This window comes from Motacilla alba, chromosome 3 (genome assembly GCF_015832195.1).
Source record: "Motacilla alba alba isolate MOTALB_02 chromosome 3, Motacilla_alba_V1.0_pri, whole genome shotgun sequence".
Classification (NCBI taxonomy): domain Eukaryota; kingdom Metazoa; phylum Chordata; class Aves; order Passeriformes; family Motacillidae; genus Motacilla; species Motacilla alba.
The window spans coordinates 3,751,766-3,768,049 of record NC_052018.1 but is presented as its reverse complement, the minus strand read 5'-3'; the positions used below and the strand labels follow the sequence as shown (position 1 = coordinate 3,768,049).

Sequence of the window (16,284 nt, the reverse complement as noted above, 5' to 3'; positions counted from 1 at the left end):
GGAATGGTTTGGGTTGGAGGGGAACTTTGAGAGCATCCAGTTCCACCCCCTGACATGGGCAGGGACAACTTCCACTAGCCCAGGATGCTCCAAGCCCTGTCCAGCCTGGCCTTGGAAGCTTCCAGGGGCAGCCACAGCTTCTCTGGGCACCTGGCCACGGCCTCCCCACCCTCACAGGGAAGAATTCCTTCCCAATATCCCATCTATCCCTGCCCTCTGGCAGTGGGATGACATTTCCCCTCATACTATCCCTCCACACCCTTATCCCAAGTCCCTCTCCAGCTCTCCTGAAGCCCCTTTAGGCACAGGAAGATGCTTTCAGGTCTTTCTGGAGCCTTCTCTTTTCCAAACTGGGATATCAAAACTCTGCTTGAGGTCAGAAGGAATATCCTGTAGCGTAGGTCTTTTCTACTCTGGAAGTCCATATTAAAAGGGGGGAGAGGGCAAAAGACTGTTTATATTTTTGGTTAAAAAGTTTAAATCCCCTCAAAAGTGAACATTAACCTGTGTGCTGCACCTTTTCAGGAACTCCAGGAGGCTGTACAAGGATTTTAGGGGGCAGGAAAACACCCTAAACTGCTCACAGTTGCAGAAACAAGGGCGGGAAACAACTTTCTTTCCCTGCTGAGCAATGCCCAGTCCAGATTTAGCTTCCATAATGGTGCTGCTGAGGCATAAATGTCTTTTGAATCGCATCTCCACAGCTGTTTATGCTAGCTCTGAGCTGCTCTGTGTCATCCCAGTCATCCTGAAATCCCTGGGTTTGTTCCAGGAGCTGCCCCCTCCCTGCCCCTCAGCCCCAGCATGCCACAGGCACTCGGTCCCACGGGGAATTTAGGATCACATACAGTTATGGTATGAAGCCAGAAATAGCCTGGAGAGCATTTGTCTGGCCTGAGGCTCCAGGAGAAGGGCAAATGTCAGCTGATGTTCCCTAAAATAGACACAACCTGCCTGCTGGGGGGCAGGAAAGCCACCAGGCCTGGCTGAAACATGGAGTGTGGGGAGGGGGCTGCAAGGTGGGGATCCCAGCCCCTGGATTTCCCTCTGGATAACCCAGATGCTCTCCTCTCTTCACCTCCCTGGGCTCACCTTCTCTTCCCTGCAGGAATGCAGAGCCCCTGACAAACAGCCAGGAGCTTGATTCCACCTGAGGAGTGGCTGGAGGGGTTCTCCAAAAGCACAGGGGTTAATCCCCCACATCCCTCCCACCTTTGCACTGAGGGAAGGAGCCTCCTCCTCTTCCTGCACCTGTCTGATGTCTTAAACAGCCAAGAGAAGAAAAGCAGCTCCAAGTTTCATCCAACCTGGCCTTGGACACTTCCAGGGATGCCAGGGGCAGCCACAGCTTCTCTGGGCACCCTGTGCCAGGGCTTCACCACCCTCACAGCCAAAAATTTCCTCCTAATACCCCATCTGAACCCGCCATCCTTTAGTTTAAGGCCATTTCTCCCTGTCCTGTCCCTCCATCCCTTGTCCCAAGTCCCTCTCCAGCTCTCCTGGAGCCCCTTTAGGGCCAGGAAGGAGCTCTGAGCTCTCCCTGGATCCTTCTCCAGGTGAACACCCCCAGCTCTCCCAGCCTGGCTCCAGCTGCAGCAGCTCTGGAGGCAGCACTGTCACCTCTGGCAGCTCTAAAAGCCAGGCTGGGCTTGTGTCAAACAGGACTCGACAGGATCCAGACCAAGGATCAAAGGGGAGCAGCTGGGAAGAGTGCAGTGCTGCAACACCCTCGGAAGCACAATGGCCACGTTAGTCACTGAACCGCAGTCAGGAGGAATGTTCTCTCCACCAGGGGCTCCCATCACTGGAAAGCCGAGGTGTGGGAGGAGGGCAAGGCCTCCTTTCACCTGCAGGGAGGGTTTATCCATGGATTAAGGAGGCAGGGTGGGGCTGTGGGAAGTTATGAGTGTCATCTCCTCACCCAAGCTTCTCCTGATGACCCATCGCAGGTTGTGCAACACCTGGAAGCAGGACCAGAAACAGGGACCCAGCAGGGCCTCAGCACCCTCACAGCCAGGAATTCCTTCCCAATATTCCACCCATCCCTGCCCTCTGGCAGTTTGAAGCCATTCCCTGTGTCCTATTCCCTCCATCCCTTGTCCCAAGTCCCTCTCCAGCTCTCCTGGAGCCCCTTTAGGGCCTGGAAGGGGCTCTGAGCTCTCCTTGGAGCCTTCTCTTCTCCAGGTGAGCACCTCCAGCTCTCCCAGCCTGGCTCCAGCCCTGGGAGCATCTCCGTGGCCTCCTCTGGACTCTCCCCAGCGGCTCCACATGGATTTTCACTTTACAAATCCTCCCAGTGACTTCATTTACTCCAAGCACTGATGCCACGTTTAACAGCCCAGATGCTGACTCAGCCTGCAGAGCTCTTCCCTCCTGCCTTTGTCCCTTTTCCCACCTCCAAAGACGACAAACCCAGGATCCATCTGCATGGGATTTTATTACAGTAGGCATCACCCACAACTAACAATAGTTGAAAAAATATCCTTAACAGCCTTTTTTTTTTTTTTTTTTTTGTCCTGAATAGGTAATTTAACAGCCACAGTGCTCAAGTGTCATGAGGGAAGTCTCTGCCCAGAAGTCAAATTTCCAACTGGTAGAAAAAGGTAGATATTTTGTACCACATCAAGTTGGTTTAATACAGAAAAAAAAAAAAAAAAAAAAAGTGACATCATTACAAGAGAAGTTAATGTGGAAAACACAGGGGGAAAAAATATACATTGGTGAGATTGAAAATAAGAATTTCAAACAGGATGCAAACCTTGCAGACACATTTAATAACAAATGCAAACACATTTAATAACATTCCCTGATTGTCACCAGTTTCCTCCAGATCACTCTCTATAGGAACATGGTTTATTTTAGATTTTTTTAAAAATTAAGTTGCTTAAATGGCTACTCCTAAACGAGGCCAGTAACATCTTGGCAGAAAAACCAAAACTGTGTTCAAAATGCCATAGGTTCGAATTTCACCTTTGCCATGACACCTGTTCCAAGGCTTTTTGTGTAATTCCACCACCAAGGACAGTGTTTCAGGAGAAAGAACATTCCTGCTCCTCACTCTTGCTGGCTCCAATTAAACTGGAGCTGGGAATGAGGGTGAGGGGATCAGACCCCAGGACTCTGAGTGACATAAGAACATGGAGTGAGACCCATCAACAGCTCTTTATTTTACACTTCCTGAAGGTGGAACAGAGGCACTGAGGAGTGGACAAGACACTTCAGCTCCTTTTCAGCCCTTCATCTGCTGGCTCCAGGTCCCTGGGAGATAATCCAGTCTGGATCCCATCCTTTTGGGCAGAGGACAAAGCTCAGCCAGTCTCTCCTCAGAGGGTGTGAAGGGAGGGCCGACTTCACAGCCCATTGGGCCAAAAATTACACTTGAGCTACATGAGAGTTACAAAGTGGCCAAAGTTCAAAAATTTGTCCTTTCAGCAATGTAAACAATATAAAAATGTTTCAGTCACTACCCTTGAGCTTAAATACCTGCGAAATTCCTACTTTGCCCACAGATGAAAAGATAAAATACATATAAAACCAAGAGATAAGAGATATAAGTGTAACAAATGTTTCAAATAACTGGGTTTCACCACAGAATCTTCATTGGAAGGTTACTTTTGTGAGGAAACACATTCCCTGCAGGAGAACTCCTGCACAAAGAGACAAAAGTCTGATCATGGCAGGGTAACAGAGAACACAACAGACTCACAAGCACCAAAGCACCGTCACAGAAAACAGAGCAAACAAGTTGTAGGCAAAAAAAAAAAACAAACAAAAAAAACCAAAAAAAAACAAGAAAAAACCAAAAACTTGAATGTTTTTACCTACACACACTACTGGAGTATACAAGACCAAAAAAAAAAAAAGAAAAAGAGAACTTCCTGTAGGGAATTTCCAGTCATTTTGAAAATGAAAGGTATTTTTTCTTTGAAAAAAATAAAAGTCCAAAGCTCCCAGAGGCTGTTTCTCAGCTGGAGTAGCTGACAGCTCAAACTCACATCCATGGAAACTGGTATTCTACCTACAATGGCTTTCCTGTCTCTCCAGTTTGTCATTTCCTGAAGTCTCCTAAGTAGCTTTTGAACTGACACCTCTTCCTCTCACACATCTACTAAAACTCCCTTGTTCATCCCAGAATCTCCTGCGCATGAAACTCAACGAGCAGAACAGCCCTTAGCCGTAGCTAGAAGATGGTTTCAGCTTCTGGATCTCTCTCTGAAGAATAAAAGGGTATGAGTTACATATAAACAGCATCTACAAACACAGTGCACGTGGAAAATGGGGCGAACGGGAAAGATTTCCAAGGCTGACCCGACTCTACAGTAGGGCTCCATCCTCAGCCCACCTTTAAAACTTGTTCCAGGTAATGTGACACTGTGCAGGGACTCCAAACAGCTGGGAGAACCAAAAGTACTACTAAAAACCCTAGCAAGAGGCTTGGCCTCCCTGAAATCCCACCCAGACTCACATCCATGGAACAGCTCTTCGGATTTCAGCTCTCCCTCTGAGGCTGCACTGAAGGCAGCAGCACTTGCAGAGAACAGGACAAAGCTTTGCTTGTAAACCCTGGGGTTTTTTTTAAAGCATGATGAGAATTCAAGTCCTATTCCACTTCACATTTATAAGCAGCATCATAAGAATGCTACTCTGTATGCCCTAGGTATAGAAAAGTGTATGCTTAGACAGCACTAAAGAGAGATATAAATAGCAGCTATCAAGCAAAGTTTGATTTCGAACTAGAATTGCAACAACTCCCTGCAATTTGGAAATGTGAAACAGCTCTTCTGATGTCTCTTTTGTAAGTAAAGAGTAAAAAGGTTCTTGCTACTACCTAACATCCTCCACCAGGAAAAAGCAAAACCTATGGTTAACTTTTTTGGGATATGCCTGAAAGGCCAGGTTGGACAATGCTATCCCATGTTGTTTGCCAAGGAAGAGGCAGGAATGATTGGAGAGCCATCAGCCAGGACTAAGTGCTATTTTGGTGTTTTTCCCTAAGTGTGAAAGTTCAAGAACTCTGTGTTTGTCAGTAGTGCTGTGTTTGGGGACAGCACCCAGTGCTGCTGTTTATCTAAAGAACATTCCAGCTACAGGACATTTCTGCCCAACTCTGCCACTACTTACAAAAACTAGTAACTGACGTGCTCTAAGACTCAGAAAATTAGAAACTAAAATTCAGCCATTTCTTCCTGGTCCTCTGTGGAAATCTGGAAACATCTGAAAGCATTTCAGTTAGCTTGGGCAATCCTAGAGTCAGACCCAAGGTAGCTAAACATGGTGGTCACCAGCTCGGGGAGATCATAATCGTGTTTCCAACCCCAGTCCCTGCGGGCGTTGCTGTCGTCGAAGTTCATGGGCCAGCTGTCAGCTGCAGGGAAAAAAAAAGAAAAAGAACCAAGAAAGGTGAGGCTGAGGAAAAATCTCTCTGAACTTTGAGATGTTTCATCATTACTAAAGCTGATTTTTGCACCATAAGACTTGAACTGCACAGGAGCAATTTGTCAGTTCCTAAAAAGAAAAGAGACTTTATTTCACCCCTGATGATGTTTTTTCTTACCTGCTGCCAGGGAAGATACTAACCTATGGCCTGCCTGACTTGATCCACATTGTAGGTCATCTGGAGCTCAGGGACATACTTCTGCACCTCCTGGGCCAGCTCCTCAGGAGTGAAGCTCATGGCACTGATGTTGTAGGTCCTCATGGTCAGGGCTTCTGCAGGGGCCTCCATGACCTCCAGCGTGGCCTTCAGGCAGTCATCGATGTACATCATGGGCAGCCGGGTGTCCGGCCTCAGGTAACACTTGAATTTGCCAGTCTTTATGGCATCATGGAAAATCTGGACAGCATAATCTGGGGAAGAGGATAATGGATGTGTATGATCTGTGTTGTGCACTTCATGACAGTCAACAAACCTCAGACCAACTCCAAAGTCTCCTGCCTCAAATCTGGCAGCAGGACTGTGTGATATCCATCATGAAATCACAAAGTGGCTTGGGTTGGAAGGGAGCTTAAAGATCATCAAGTTCCAATCCCCTGCCAGGGGAAGGGATGCCACTCACTATCCCAGGTTGCTCCAAGCCCCATTGAACCTGGTCTTGAATATTTCCAGAGATGGGGCATCCTGGGCAACCTGTGCCAGGGCCTCACCACCTTCACAAGGAAGAATTTCTTCCCAATATCCCATCCATCCCTGCCCTCTGGCAGTGAGAAGCCATTCCCCCTTGTCCTGTTGTTCCATGTCCTTGTGAAAAGTCCTCCACAGCCCTCTTGTCATGCACCAGTCACTCACCAGTTGTTCCTCCCCCAGGCTGGGAATCAGCAGAGATAATCCCTGGATACCTGAGGCAGCGGAAGTCCAGGCCATAGCGGTAGTGGTAGTACTGGGGAAGGGGGCAGAAACACAGAGTTACACACCGAGAATTGGTCACACATCCACTGATTTCACAGGAAACATCTGACACAGGATGAACCTTCAGCTGTCCCAGGACAGGGATGAAAGGAAAGGAATTACTGAACAATCCCCATTCTCTGCCTGGCTGCTGATCTCCCTACTTGCCCTTACCCAGCTCACATCCACATCAGTAGATCTTTGATATGGATTGTCATGCTACTCATATAGGGTCTACAATGTTCAGAAACTGAACATTCCCAAGTTTGTGAGACTTTCCAGGATAATACAGACTGCAGAACTGGAAACTGTATAAAAATATCAGCTTTAAAATGTTGTTTATAAACAACTACAAAGACAAAAGAGAGTTTGTGCATGTGCAGACTCCCAAGACTTTGGCTTTAAAGCCTTTTTTTGTAGAGGAGGAGCAAAAAGTCATCATTGTGTACCTGCTGTCACAAGGCTTTGTGCACTGTCCTTTCTACAGTGCCATTCACATTGGCACAGAGGCCAAAGCCATAAAAACCAGGAAAAGAAATGACACTGAAAGTCAGCTGTTTGCCAGCTTCCCGTGCTTTGTGCTTTTCCCAACAAAACTCAAAAGATATTTGACCTTCAGAGCTGCCTCAGACTATTGCTGAGTAGTAAAGTCTGAAGGAAGGAAAAATGGGGGAAAGAAGGATTGAGGAATCTTACAAAAGCAATGATGTTCCAGTCATAGAATCATGGAATGGCTTGGGTTGGAAGAGAGCTTTAAGAACATTCCAAACCCTGCCAAGGATAGGCACACCTTCCACTACCCCAGTTTGCTCCAAGCCCTGTCCAACCAGGCTTTGGACACTACTATGGATGGGGCAGCCACAGCTTCTTTGGGAAACCTGTTTCAGTGAAGTTCTACCAGACCTTTTAGGAAATGAATAAAATAAAAAATTCTCACTTCTCCCATGAGCTCAGCGTGGACCTTGGAGACTCCATAGATCGTCCTTGGTCTCTGAATGCAGAGATCAGGAGTAGGATCTCGAGGAGAGGTAGGTCCAAAAGCCCCAATGGTGCTTGGAACAAAGAGCCTCAAATTATGCTCAGCTGCAATATCCAGAACATTGTGTAAACCTGGGAAAAATCCACAAAACAACAGGATTTATCAGAATATTTCTTCTTTCTCAAGCCATTGTGAGAATTATAGAATATTCTCAGCTAGAAGGCATCCATCAAGATCATCCAGTCCAACTCCTGGCCCTGCACAGACACCCCAACAATCCCACCGTGTGAGCATTGTCCAAACACTCCTGCAGCTCTGGCAGCCTTGGGGCTGTGCCCATTCCCTGGGGAGCTGTTCCAATGCCCGACACCCTCTGGGGAAGAACCTTTCCCTGATCTCCAACCCAAACCCGCCCTGACACAGCTTCAAGCACTCAAACCCAGCACACACCAGTGATGTTGACAGCCCTGGCCAAGGGCACGTTGGCCTCTCCCACGGCGCTGAGCAGGGCGCTGTAGTGGAACAGCCACGTGATGCGGTTGTTCACCACGATCTCCCGCAGGTTCTTGTAGTCCAAGATATCAGCAAAGATGAAAGGACCTGGAGGAGATGGAAGCAGTGGGAAATTGGATGTCAGGAATGGATGGTAGAAAGGTTCTGCATGAAGCTCAGGCTGCTGTTTCTACCAGCTAAATATATCAATAAACAGCAAGGTTGAGGAAAAATTTTAGCAAGTTCCCAGTGAAAACCAAAGAATTTTAAATCCTACTCTATATCCACTACATTACAAAAATTCTTTGAGCATGTGAAAACAAAGCACAAGCTTCGTCCCAACTTCCTCCCTCCAAAAGAATAAAAGCACCTCTTTTTACAGAAGGAGCACAAGGTGCCTCAAATAGTTATTTGAGTCAGGAAAGTGGCAAAGCAGCAGTGAAAAAATGCAAAGAGAAATATTTAGGAAAAGGGAATAACAGAAGAAACCAACATCTTGGCAAGATTTGAAAGCAGGGAGGCATTATGCAGAAGGTTTGAACAGCAGCTTGTCAGTGTAATCCACTTATCACTTTGATAATTAGTTTATGAACATCAGAGGTAAAGTCAAGGGTTTTTTTTTTCTTTTCATGTGCTTCCCCAGTCACTTACCACTATAAAAAACATTATCTGCAGGTTTTCTAATGTCAGACAAGATCACATTGTTCTTTCCAAAGCGTTTCCTGTGTAAAAATACCCACAGGGAACAGTAAGTCCACAGCTTTTTGAGATAATCCATCAGTTGCTATTTTGTTTTGCAGAAACTATAGCAGAGGAACAATATTTTCCACAATATAATCAGTTACTGCACTAAACAAAAAAAAAAAAAAAAAGACCCTAACAATCTTTTAAATATCAACCCAGCATCTTGAAAAATGATAAAATACTTCTAGTAGCAGTCAAGGTCTGCATGAGGATAGAGAAATCTTTTAGAAAGTCAAAATATGTTGGGAAAAGAGACTTTCCTACACTTTTCTTAGTGAAAATTGTACCCAGGCATAATTTACTCCCCTGCAGACAACAAAAAGCCACTGGGATTGTTGTAGCTGCAGCTACTTTTATATCAACTAAGCAAATAGAAGAGAGAAATTGTGACCTTGTGCTAATCAACACAAGGCTGTTGGAGAGAGCAGATCTGGGGGCATTGGAACACATTCTGGCCTCTCATTATTTGGATAATTCTAAAAAATATCATAGAAATGGTAGAAAATGTTCAAACTGCTACAGTGTTGAGTGCAGTGAGTCTGCTTACTTTTAGTCTTGGTCTAAACTCCCTCCAGCAAAGACTGTGAGCAAATGATAAACTGGAGCTGAGCTGGATATGGACAAGGACATGGATCAGGGAGAGCTCTTGGAGCATTTCACACTTCTTGAAAAGATATCATAAAAAAAGGAGGTAACAGTGCTTGAGGTGGGGGAAAGGAGAAGGGAAAAGAAGGAAAACTCTGAGGGTTCAGACTCTGAATACTCCCATTTAACTGGAAGCAAACAACTCAGCAGACAGTCCCTCAGACAAAATCCTGCTATTTTGGGAATCATGGCCAATGGACATGCAGAAAATACGTCAGGAACCCACAGCAAGCACAGGAGGGACAAATAAAATGATGGTGAAAATTTAATTATAGAATCGTTAAGGAAAAGACCTTTAAGATCATCATGTTCAGCCATTAACATTATTTACAAAGCCAAGGGAAAAAAACAGCATTTGAAACATGGGATTTCTTTTATAAAAAAACTTTCCAGACAACTATTGCTCCTAGAAGTGATGGCTACAGCTGGAATTCCTCATTCACAGCAAGCCAGGGAATGGTGACCCACCTCAGCAACCTTGCAAGTCCTACCCCGAGCTGGCCAAGACCACCTAAGAGACAAAAATCAGAGGAAAAGTGGGAGTCACAATGCAGAATTGCATTATTATCTGTATCACATCAAGAATTAGTATGATTTTTTCAGTGAGTCAGCAAGCTTTTACTTTTTTTTTCCTCAAGGAACTGGTTTAGGAGAGTTCTGGAATTAAAACAGGAAAGTTCAAAAGGGACTCCGATCTTACTGCCCGATGGGAAAGATCACACTAATTCCAGGATATTTGGGGTATTTTTGCTTCCAGAACTCTTTGGGGAGGGAGGAGAGCAGGGGAAAGCTCAGCTGAGAAGCAGGAACCCAGCTGTGCCAGGAATGCTGACCTGTGATGAGCACCCGGGGATGATCCGACTCGGAGAACGTCACCGAGTGGAAGCTGGCGTCGGAGGCCACCTGGCGTGGGGACACCCCGATGGCCCGGACGGGCACGAGGGACACCCCACAGCCACAGCCAGAGCTCTGCAGCAGCTGGCTGGCAGCTCTGCCCAGGTTCCTGACGATTGGCATCTTCCCCCCTTCAGGTGTGCTGCGAGGTAGAGAGACAAAAGATGAGTCAGGAGTGATTCAACGCCATTAAACGGCTTTTAAAACATTCCCCCAGAAAACTCTGCAGGGATCCAGAGGAATTTGATACCATCGCAGGGCTGGGGGATTATGCCAAGCAAGGGCTGAAAGCAGCCAGGGATGTAACATGAGCAGAGGTAATGTATTCCCTGGAGTGAGCTCAGGAAAATATCCACAGTCCAGAAAAATGGACAGGGACAACACTGTAAAGCTCAAGTTTAAACTTTTTTTAAAACTTCACTTGGAACTGTGATTTTAAGGATAAAAACAGAATAAAACAAAGCTGCTGTGATGCCACGTTTGGAGTGAAAGCTTTGCAGGCTGCTGTGAATAAGCAAAACTGCTCAGGATTGCATCAGCAAGAGCAGCTGAGCCAAGGAGGCAGCAGGAAATACTTGGAAAGGAAGGGAGATTTACTCTGATTTAACACTCAGGATGGACAGTACCCAGAAGGCAAACAGAGGAGTGGCAGGGCTTAGCCGGGCCTCAGGAAAATGCCCTAATTATTTCACATAATTATAATTTACTCTGTGCTGCATTCAAGTTGGGGTTCTTGCTCTCCAAATCTTTCACATTGAGGAAGGAAATGCACAGTACCCCAAATGAATAACACCTGCAGCCACAGCTGGTTGTTTCTGTGGTGCAAATTTAATTCTCTCAAATAAAATCCTCAAGGCGCAACCACTCATTTTTTCCTTATCCCCTCTGAACAATTTTTAACTGTTTCCCAAGGGCCTAGAATAGGTAAATTTCCAGATCAAAGCATATTTCAAACTTGCCTGATGGGGTTACCCTGTCAAATCCTTTCTTGGGGCATATATTCTAAAAAGGAGAGTCAGGTAGATGGAAGCTCTCCACAAGAAATTGCAGCAGTTCATTGCTGCAGATGAATTCCAGTTGCAGAGAAAAGCAAACAGGTGATTAATGTGGGCGTTCCTTTCACTTCTCAGTCACCTGACTGAGAATGTTCTGGTACTCGAGGGAGTTCTGCTATTTAAATACAGATTTGCTAAATATTGTCTAGTAACACAGCCCCATAAAATCGCATTGTTAAAAAAAATACATTTAAACTGATCAAAAAGACTCAGTCTGAGATGCCCAGAGAGGTGATGGGAGTGCCCATCCTTGGAAATATCCAAATTCCATCTGGACACAGACCCAGCCACCAGCTCTCATTATATAATCCCTTCCTATTTCAGCACTGAAGAATAAAATCTTCCAGCACTGAGAGAGACTTACTGGTCTGCGTGACAAAAAACTTTCCACTCCAAGTACCTGAAAAGGCATTTTGAGCTTTGCAAAGTACAAACAAAAGCTGCCTATGACTAAAATTGGTTTCCCAGTGACTGGACTGGTTTTTGCAAACATACCTAGAGTGAAACCACAAAGGCTTAAGCTGAGAATTCACTCCCAGGTCTGACTCAGAACAGTAAATGCATTTTATACCTGGCACTGAAACAGCCAGGCAGCAGAGCTGCTGCAAAAATGCTACAGATGGCATTTATTTCTATTTCAAATACAAAGGAAAAAAAAAACCAAACAGGTGTGACTGGCTTCTAAAGTTGCCATAAATACACAGATATATAAAGAAATCAATATTATGCCTTAAAAGCACTTCCCCAAATAGCTAAAGTCAGCCCCACACAGTGATTAACTTGCAAAAGCAACTCATACAGGAAAGCCCATTCTCCTAGATCCAAGTTTCCCATCTTTATTAACTTCTAGGGGTTATTAACAGCTCTGAACACACACACACAAATTAATTTAACTGATGTAAAATAACTTATATTTTTATAGTCTTCCCTTTTTACTGTCCCAAAGGGGAATACTTCTGTTCTGTTGGGAACTGAAGAGAAAAAAATTACCTATAACATATATAGATATCATTTATAGTGGAAGGTGTCCTTGCCCATGAAACTGGATGAGCTTTAAGGTCCCTTCCAACCCAAACCATTCCATGATTCCACAGTATATTTTCAACCCCCTCCCACATTGCCTTCTGAGTAATTTCTCAGTCCCTGATCTCATTTATCAACTCAAACTGATACTAGAAAGTGGTAGCAAAATGAGGAAGTTTTATCCTGAAACATCAAAGTTATTTCCCCCACCCCAGTAAATTAAACCAATAACCGAAGCTAATTTCAAGGATTAGGCAATGGAATTGCAGCTGGAATTTCCCCTCTCCTGTACTCACCTGGGCCTCAGCTGGTGATAAGGCAGAAGCAGAGCAGAGAAGGCAATTTATAGGACACTGCCTCTTTGGAAAGCCAATCAAAACCTGGCAGAGAGTAGGAGTTGTCCCACACCTTAAGGGAAAAAAAAAAAAAAAAAGAGAGAAAAAAAAAAAAAGGTGCGTGTGAGATCAGCAGCAGCCAGGGATTTCACTGTTCTCTCCTGCTTGATTTTGAAATGCCTGGAAGTTTGGGATAGGCAGGGAAAGGGCTCTGAAGGTGCACAAGCAGCTCCTCCAAGTCCCAGAACCAGCCAGCCTCGGGTCATGGCCGAAGGACCGAGTTTAAATTAATTAGTGGCAGTACAAAAAGATTAGTAGAAAGCAAACACGTGTTCCAATGAACAATAATCTGCCTGGGATAGCAGGAAATTTCTGGGGTTTGTAAGAAGATTAAAGCACTGGGAGAGGGAAAAGAGGGAATAAATTAAAAAAAAAGAGAGAGAGAGATTCATAAAATGACATTTAGTGAGTGAACTGCCAGCTGCTGATCCTCTGCAAGGTTTCCAAGGTGTTACATAAGCAGCAACCACCTGTTGCTCACATAAAAGTCAAAAATGTTTATGGAAACAAGCAGCTCTTGTAAATTAGCTATTAATAGAATGTCACAGTGACAAGAAAGATAAGAAAGTCATGGGCTTTGTCTGGAAAGTCCCACTGCAAGCTTCAAAGAAAATGGGAGAGAGGGAGGAAAGAGAGGTCAAACCAAACCCCAGAGCTCCCCCAGGATCTCTGGGGCTGCACAGCTGCTGAGATGTCACAGGATGCCCCTCCAGGGAGCTAAACCGAAGAATCCAGAACTTTCTTCTTTCAAAGAAAATTAAGGGGTTCTGCAGGGCACAGGATCTCACAGATTCCCAGCTATATCCTCAGGAACATGGTCCACACCAATGCACTGAGCTCCAAGTTCTCAACACCCAGCTGGCTCCAAACCCCACAGCTTCTGCTTCAGACCTGCAGATTTGCTCATGCATTGGGAAGCTCCTCTAATTTTCCCAACTGTATCGAGAGCTTGAGGACAAAGACAGCACCTTCCTTGGGCCTCCAGAAGATGAAGCACAAGCCACTCTGCTCACAGGAAAGCCTCTGTGGTGCCCAAGTGCTGCCAAGTGGAAACTCCACCAGATCCCTGCATTTGGGAGCACTCAAGCTGCAACAACTCAGGGATACTCTCAGCTTAACCCCAGCGACTGCTGCCTGGATAGCTGGACACAAATGCATCTCACATTCCCTGCTGGCAATTCCTCTGCTTGAGAGACCCCTCAAGCTGGGACGCTGCGTCCCTGCCGGTGTTCCCTGGCAGGGGGGATGTGCCAGAGTGTCCAGGCTGGAGTTGTTCCCTCTGGCAGGGAGGTGCTGGCCAAGCTCAGCTGGAATAACCTTGACACACACGCACGGCTCTGTCCCAGGGGTGACGCACGGCCGGGGATGAGGCCGAGCCCCTGCGGAGCCCGCCAAGAGGAGACGTCAGCTCAAGCCAGGAGGGACCTGCTGGGAGCCTGACCTCAGCCGCCAAAAATAAACAAAAAAAAAAAAAAGGGAGATTACGCAGCTGCTGAACAGCGTGAAACTCCTGGAAGAGGTAAGGAAGATTGGTCCAGAACATCCAGTGTATCCTGGGCAGAGTGGGCAGCAGGGGAAGGGGGATTCTACCCCGTGCCCCTCTCAGGTGAGACTCCACCTGCAGAGCTGCCTCCAGATCTGGGATCCAACAGCAGAAGGATGTGCAGCTGCTGGAGCAAGTCCAGAGGATACCACAGAGATGCTCCAAGGGCTGGAGCCCCTCTGCTCTGGAGCCAGGCTGAGAGAGATGGGGGTGTTCACCTGGAGAAAGGAAGGATCCAGGGAGAGCTCAGAGCCTGTTCTAGAGCCTAAAGGGGTTCCAGGAGAGCTGGAGAGGGACTGGGGACAAGGGATGGAGGGACAGGACAAGGGGTAGCAGCTTTAAACGTAAAAAACCCGTAGGTTTAGATAGGCTATTGGGAAGGAATTCTTGGTGTGAGCATGGAGAGGACCTGGCACAGCATCCAGAGAAGCTGTGGCTGCCCCTGGGTCCCTGGAAGTGTCCAAGGCCAGGTTGGACGGGACTTAGAGCAAAGGGATAGTGGAAAGTGTCCCTGGGATAGTGGAAAGTGTCCCTGGGATAGTGGAAAGTGTCCCTGCTCATGGCACAGTTTGGAACGGGAGGATCTTTGAAGTCCCTTCCAGCCCAAACCATTCCCCGATTCCCCGGCACTTCACCCGGCACAGCCTCCGCTGATGAAACCAAGGAGCCCGGGCGGGTGATGGGCACGAACAAAACCCGCCGCCCGCCTGCAGCGGTGAGGCACCGAAGATGCCACGAGCACCGAACCGCCGCCCCACCCCGGTCCCGGTCCCGAAGCGTCCCCAAAGTGTCGCCAGAGGAGGGGACCGCGCGGTGCCGGGGGAAGCCGCCCCTCCCCCGCCCCATTCATTCGGTCGCGCCGGGAGCGGGGCAGCCCCGCGATCCCAAATGCCCCAAAAGCAGATCCCCGCGGCCCCGCAGAGCCCAGCCCGGCCCGGCCCGGCCCGGCCCGGCCCGGCCCGGTCCGGTCCATCCCCGCGCTCACCCCGCTCCCGCCGCCGCCGTCCCGTCCCTCAGCCGGGGCCGCTCGCGCCGGGGCCGGGGCCTGACGTCAGCGGCGGCCGCCCAGGGGATTGGGCGGTGACGTCACGCGGGCGTGATGTCACGCGCCGTGAGGGGCTGAGGGCGGGCGGTGCCCGGCCACGGGGACACCGCGACACCGAGAGTCTGGGGACAAGGGACACCGCAGCTCGTCCCATCCCACCCCTGCCGTGGGCAGGGACACCTTCCTCTATCCCAGGCTGCTCCGAGCACGGTCCAACCTGGCCTTGGACGCTGCAAGGGATGGGACAGTGACGGCTTCTCTGGGCACCTTGTGCCAGGGCCTCCCTACCCTCACAGGGCACAATTCCTTCCCAATATGCCATCTAACCCCACTCTCTGGCAGTGGGAAGCCATTCCCTCTCTTCCTGGCACTCCATGCTCTTGTCCCAAGTCCCTCTCCAGCTCTCCTGTTGGTCAGCACTCACCAGCCGAGTCACTGTATGACACAGCGCTGGTCACAGATTCCCAAATCCCAGAATCCCTAATTCCCAGAGTCCCAGGATGGGTCAGGTTGGAAAAGACCACTGGAGGCCATCTGGCCCCACCTCCCTGCTCAAGAAGGGTCATGCCAGAGCACAGGATTGCGTCCGGACAGTTCTGGAATATCCCCAGTGAGGAGACTCCACAGCCTCTCTGGACAATCTGTTCAGTGCTCAGTCACTGCACAGGAAATTTCTTCCTCGTGTCCAGGTGGAATTTGCTGGGATCAGTCCCTGCCTGTTCCTCTGGTGCCATTGCTGGGCCCCGGGGCAGAGCCTGGGCCCTGTTCTGAGCCCTCCCTGCACACAGGGACACCCAGGGATGAGGGCCCCTCTCAGCTGTGTCTCCTCTCCAGGCTGAACAGCCCCAGCTCACTCAGCCTTTCCTCCTCAGGGAGATGCTCCCTTCATCTTCTTTCCATCACACCAGTGCAATTGTCTCTCCTAGGCTGTACCACCAGCACCTTGACTGCCCAGGCATCACAGAGGGATGTAGTACTCAAATGATCTTTGTGTTGCTAAAAATCATCTCTGCATTTCAAATTTCCTCTACTGCCTTTGCCTCCTTTTGGTGGCTGTTCTACATGAGCTGCTAAAACTTACCCT

The 16,284-nt window shown here is 47.9% G+C and overlaps 1 protein-coding gene across 2 annotated transcripts; it reads right to left on the bottom strand.

Moving 5' to 3' along the window:
- Positions 1 to 2,418: 2,418 nt before the first annotated feature.
- Positions 2,419 to 15,215, bottom strand: LOC119699499 (L-threonine 3-dehydrogenase, mitochondrial-like). 2 transcript variants are annotated; one of them, XM_038133115.1, is made up of 10 exons: positions 15,141 to 15,215; positions 12,514 to 12,625; positions 10,079 to 10,281; positions 9,714 to 9,756; positions 8,508 to 8,578; positions 7,815 to 7,964; positions 7,323 to 7,495; positions 6,287 to 6,377; positions 5,578 to 5,847; positions 2,419 to 5,365 (listed from the first exon to the last, which is right to left on the bottom strand). In XM_038133115.1, the coding sequence occupies exons 3-10, from the start codon at positions 10,260 to 10,262 to the stop codon at positions 5,226 to 5,228; spliced, it is 1,122 nt and encodes a 373-aa protein (XP_037989043.1). In that variant the 5' UTR covers positions 10,263 to 10,281; positions 12,514 to 12,625; positions 15,141 to 15,215; the 3' UTR covers positions 2,419 to 5,225. The 2 variants fall into 2 exon arrangements, with proteins under 2 accessions (XP_037989043.1, XP_037989044.1); XM_038133116.1 differs by lacking the exon at positions 15,141 to 15,215 and adding an exon at positions 13,581 to 13,599.
- Between the last annotated feature and the right edge of the window lie 1,069 nt (positions 15,216 to 16,284).

Coding starts and splice junctions, on each gene's coding strand:
- LOC119699499 (XM_038133115.1), bottom strand. CDS start 10,262: ATGCCAATCGTCAGGAACCTGGGCAGAGCTGCCAGCCAGCTGCTGCAG. Junction 9,757..10,078: donor TCCCCGGGTGCTCATCACAG/GTCAGCATTCCT, acceptor TTTGTCTCTTAG/GTGGTCTTGGCCAGCTCGGG. Junction 8,579..9,713: donor GGACTTGCAAGGTTGCTGAG/GTGGGTCACCAT, acceptor ATTTTTACACAG/GAAACGCTTTGGAAAGAACA.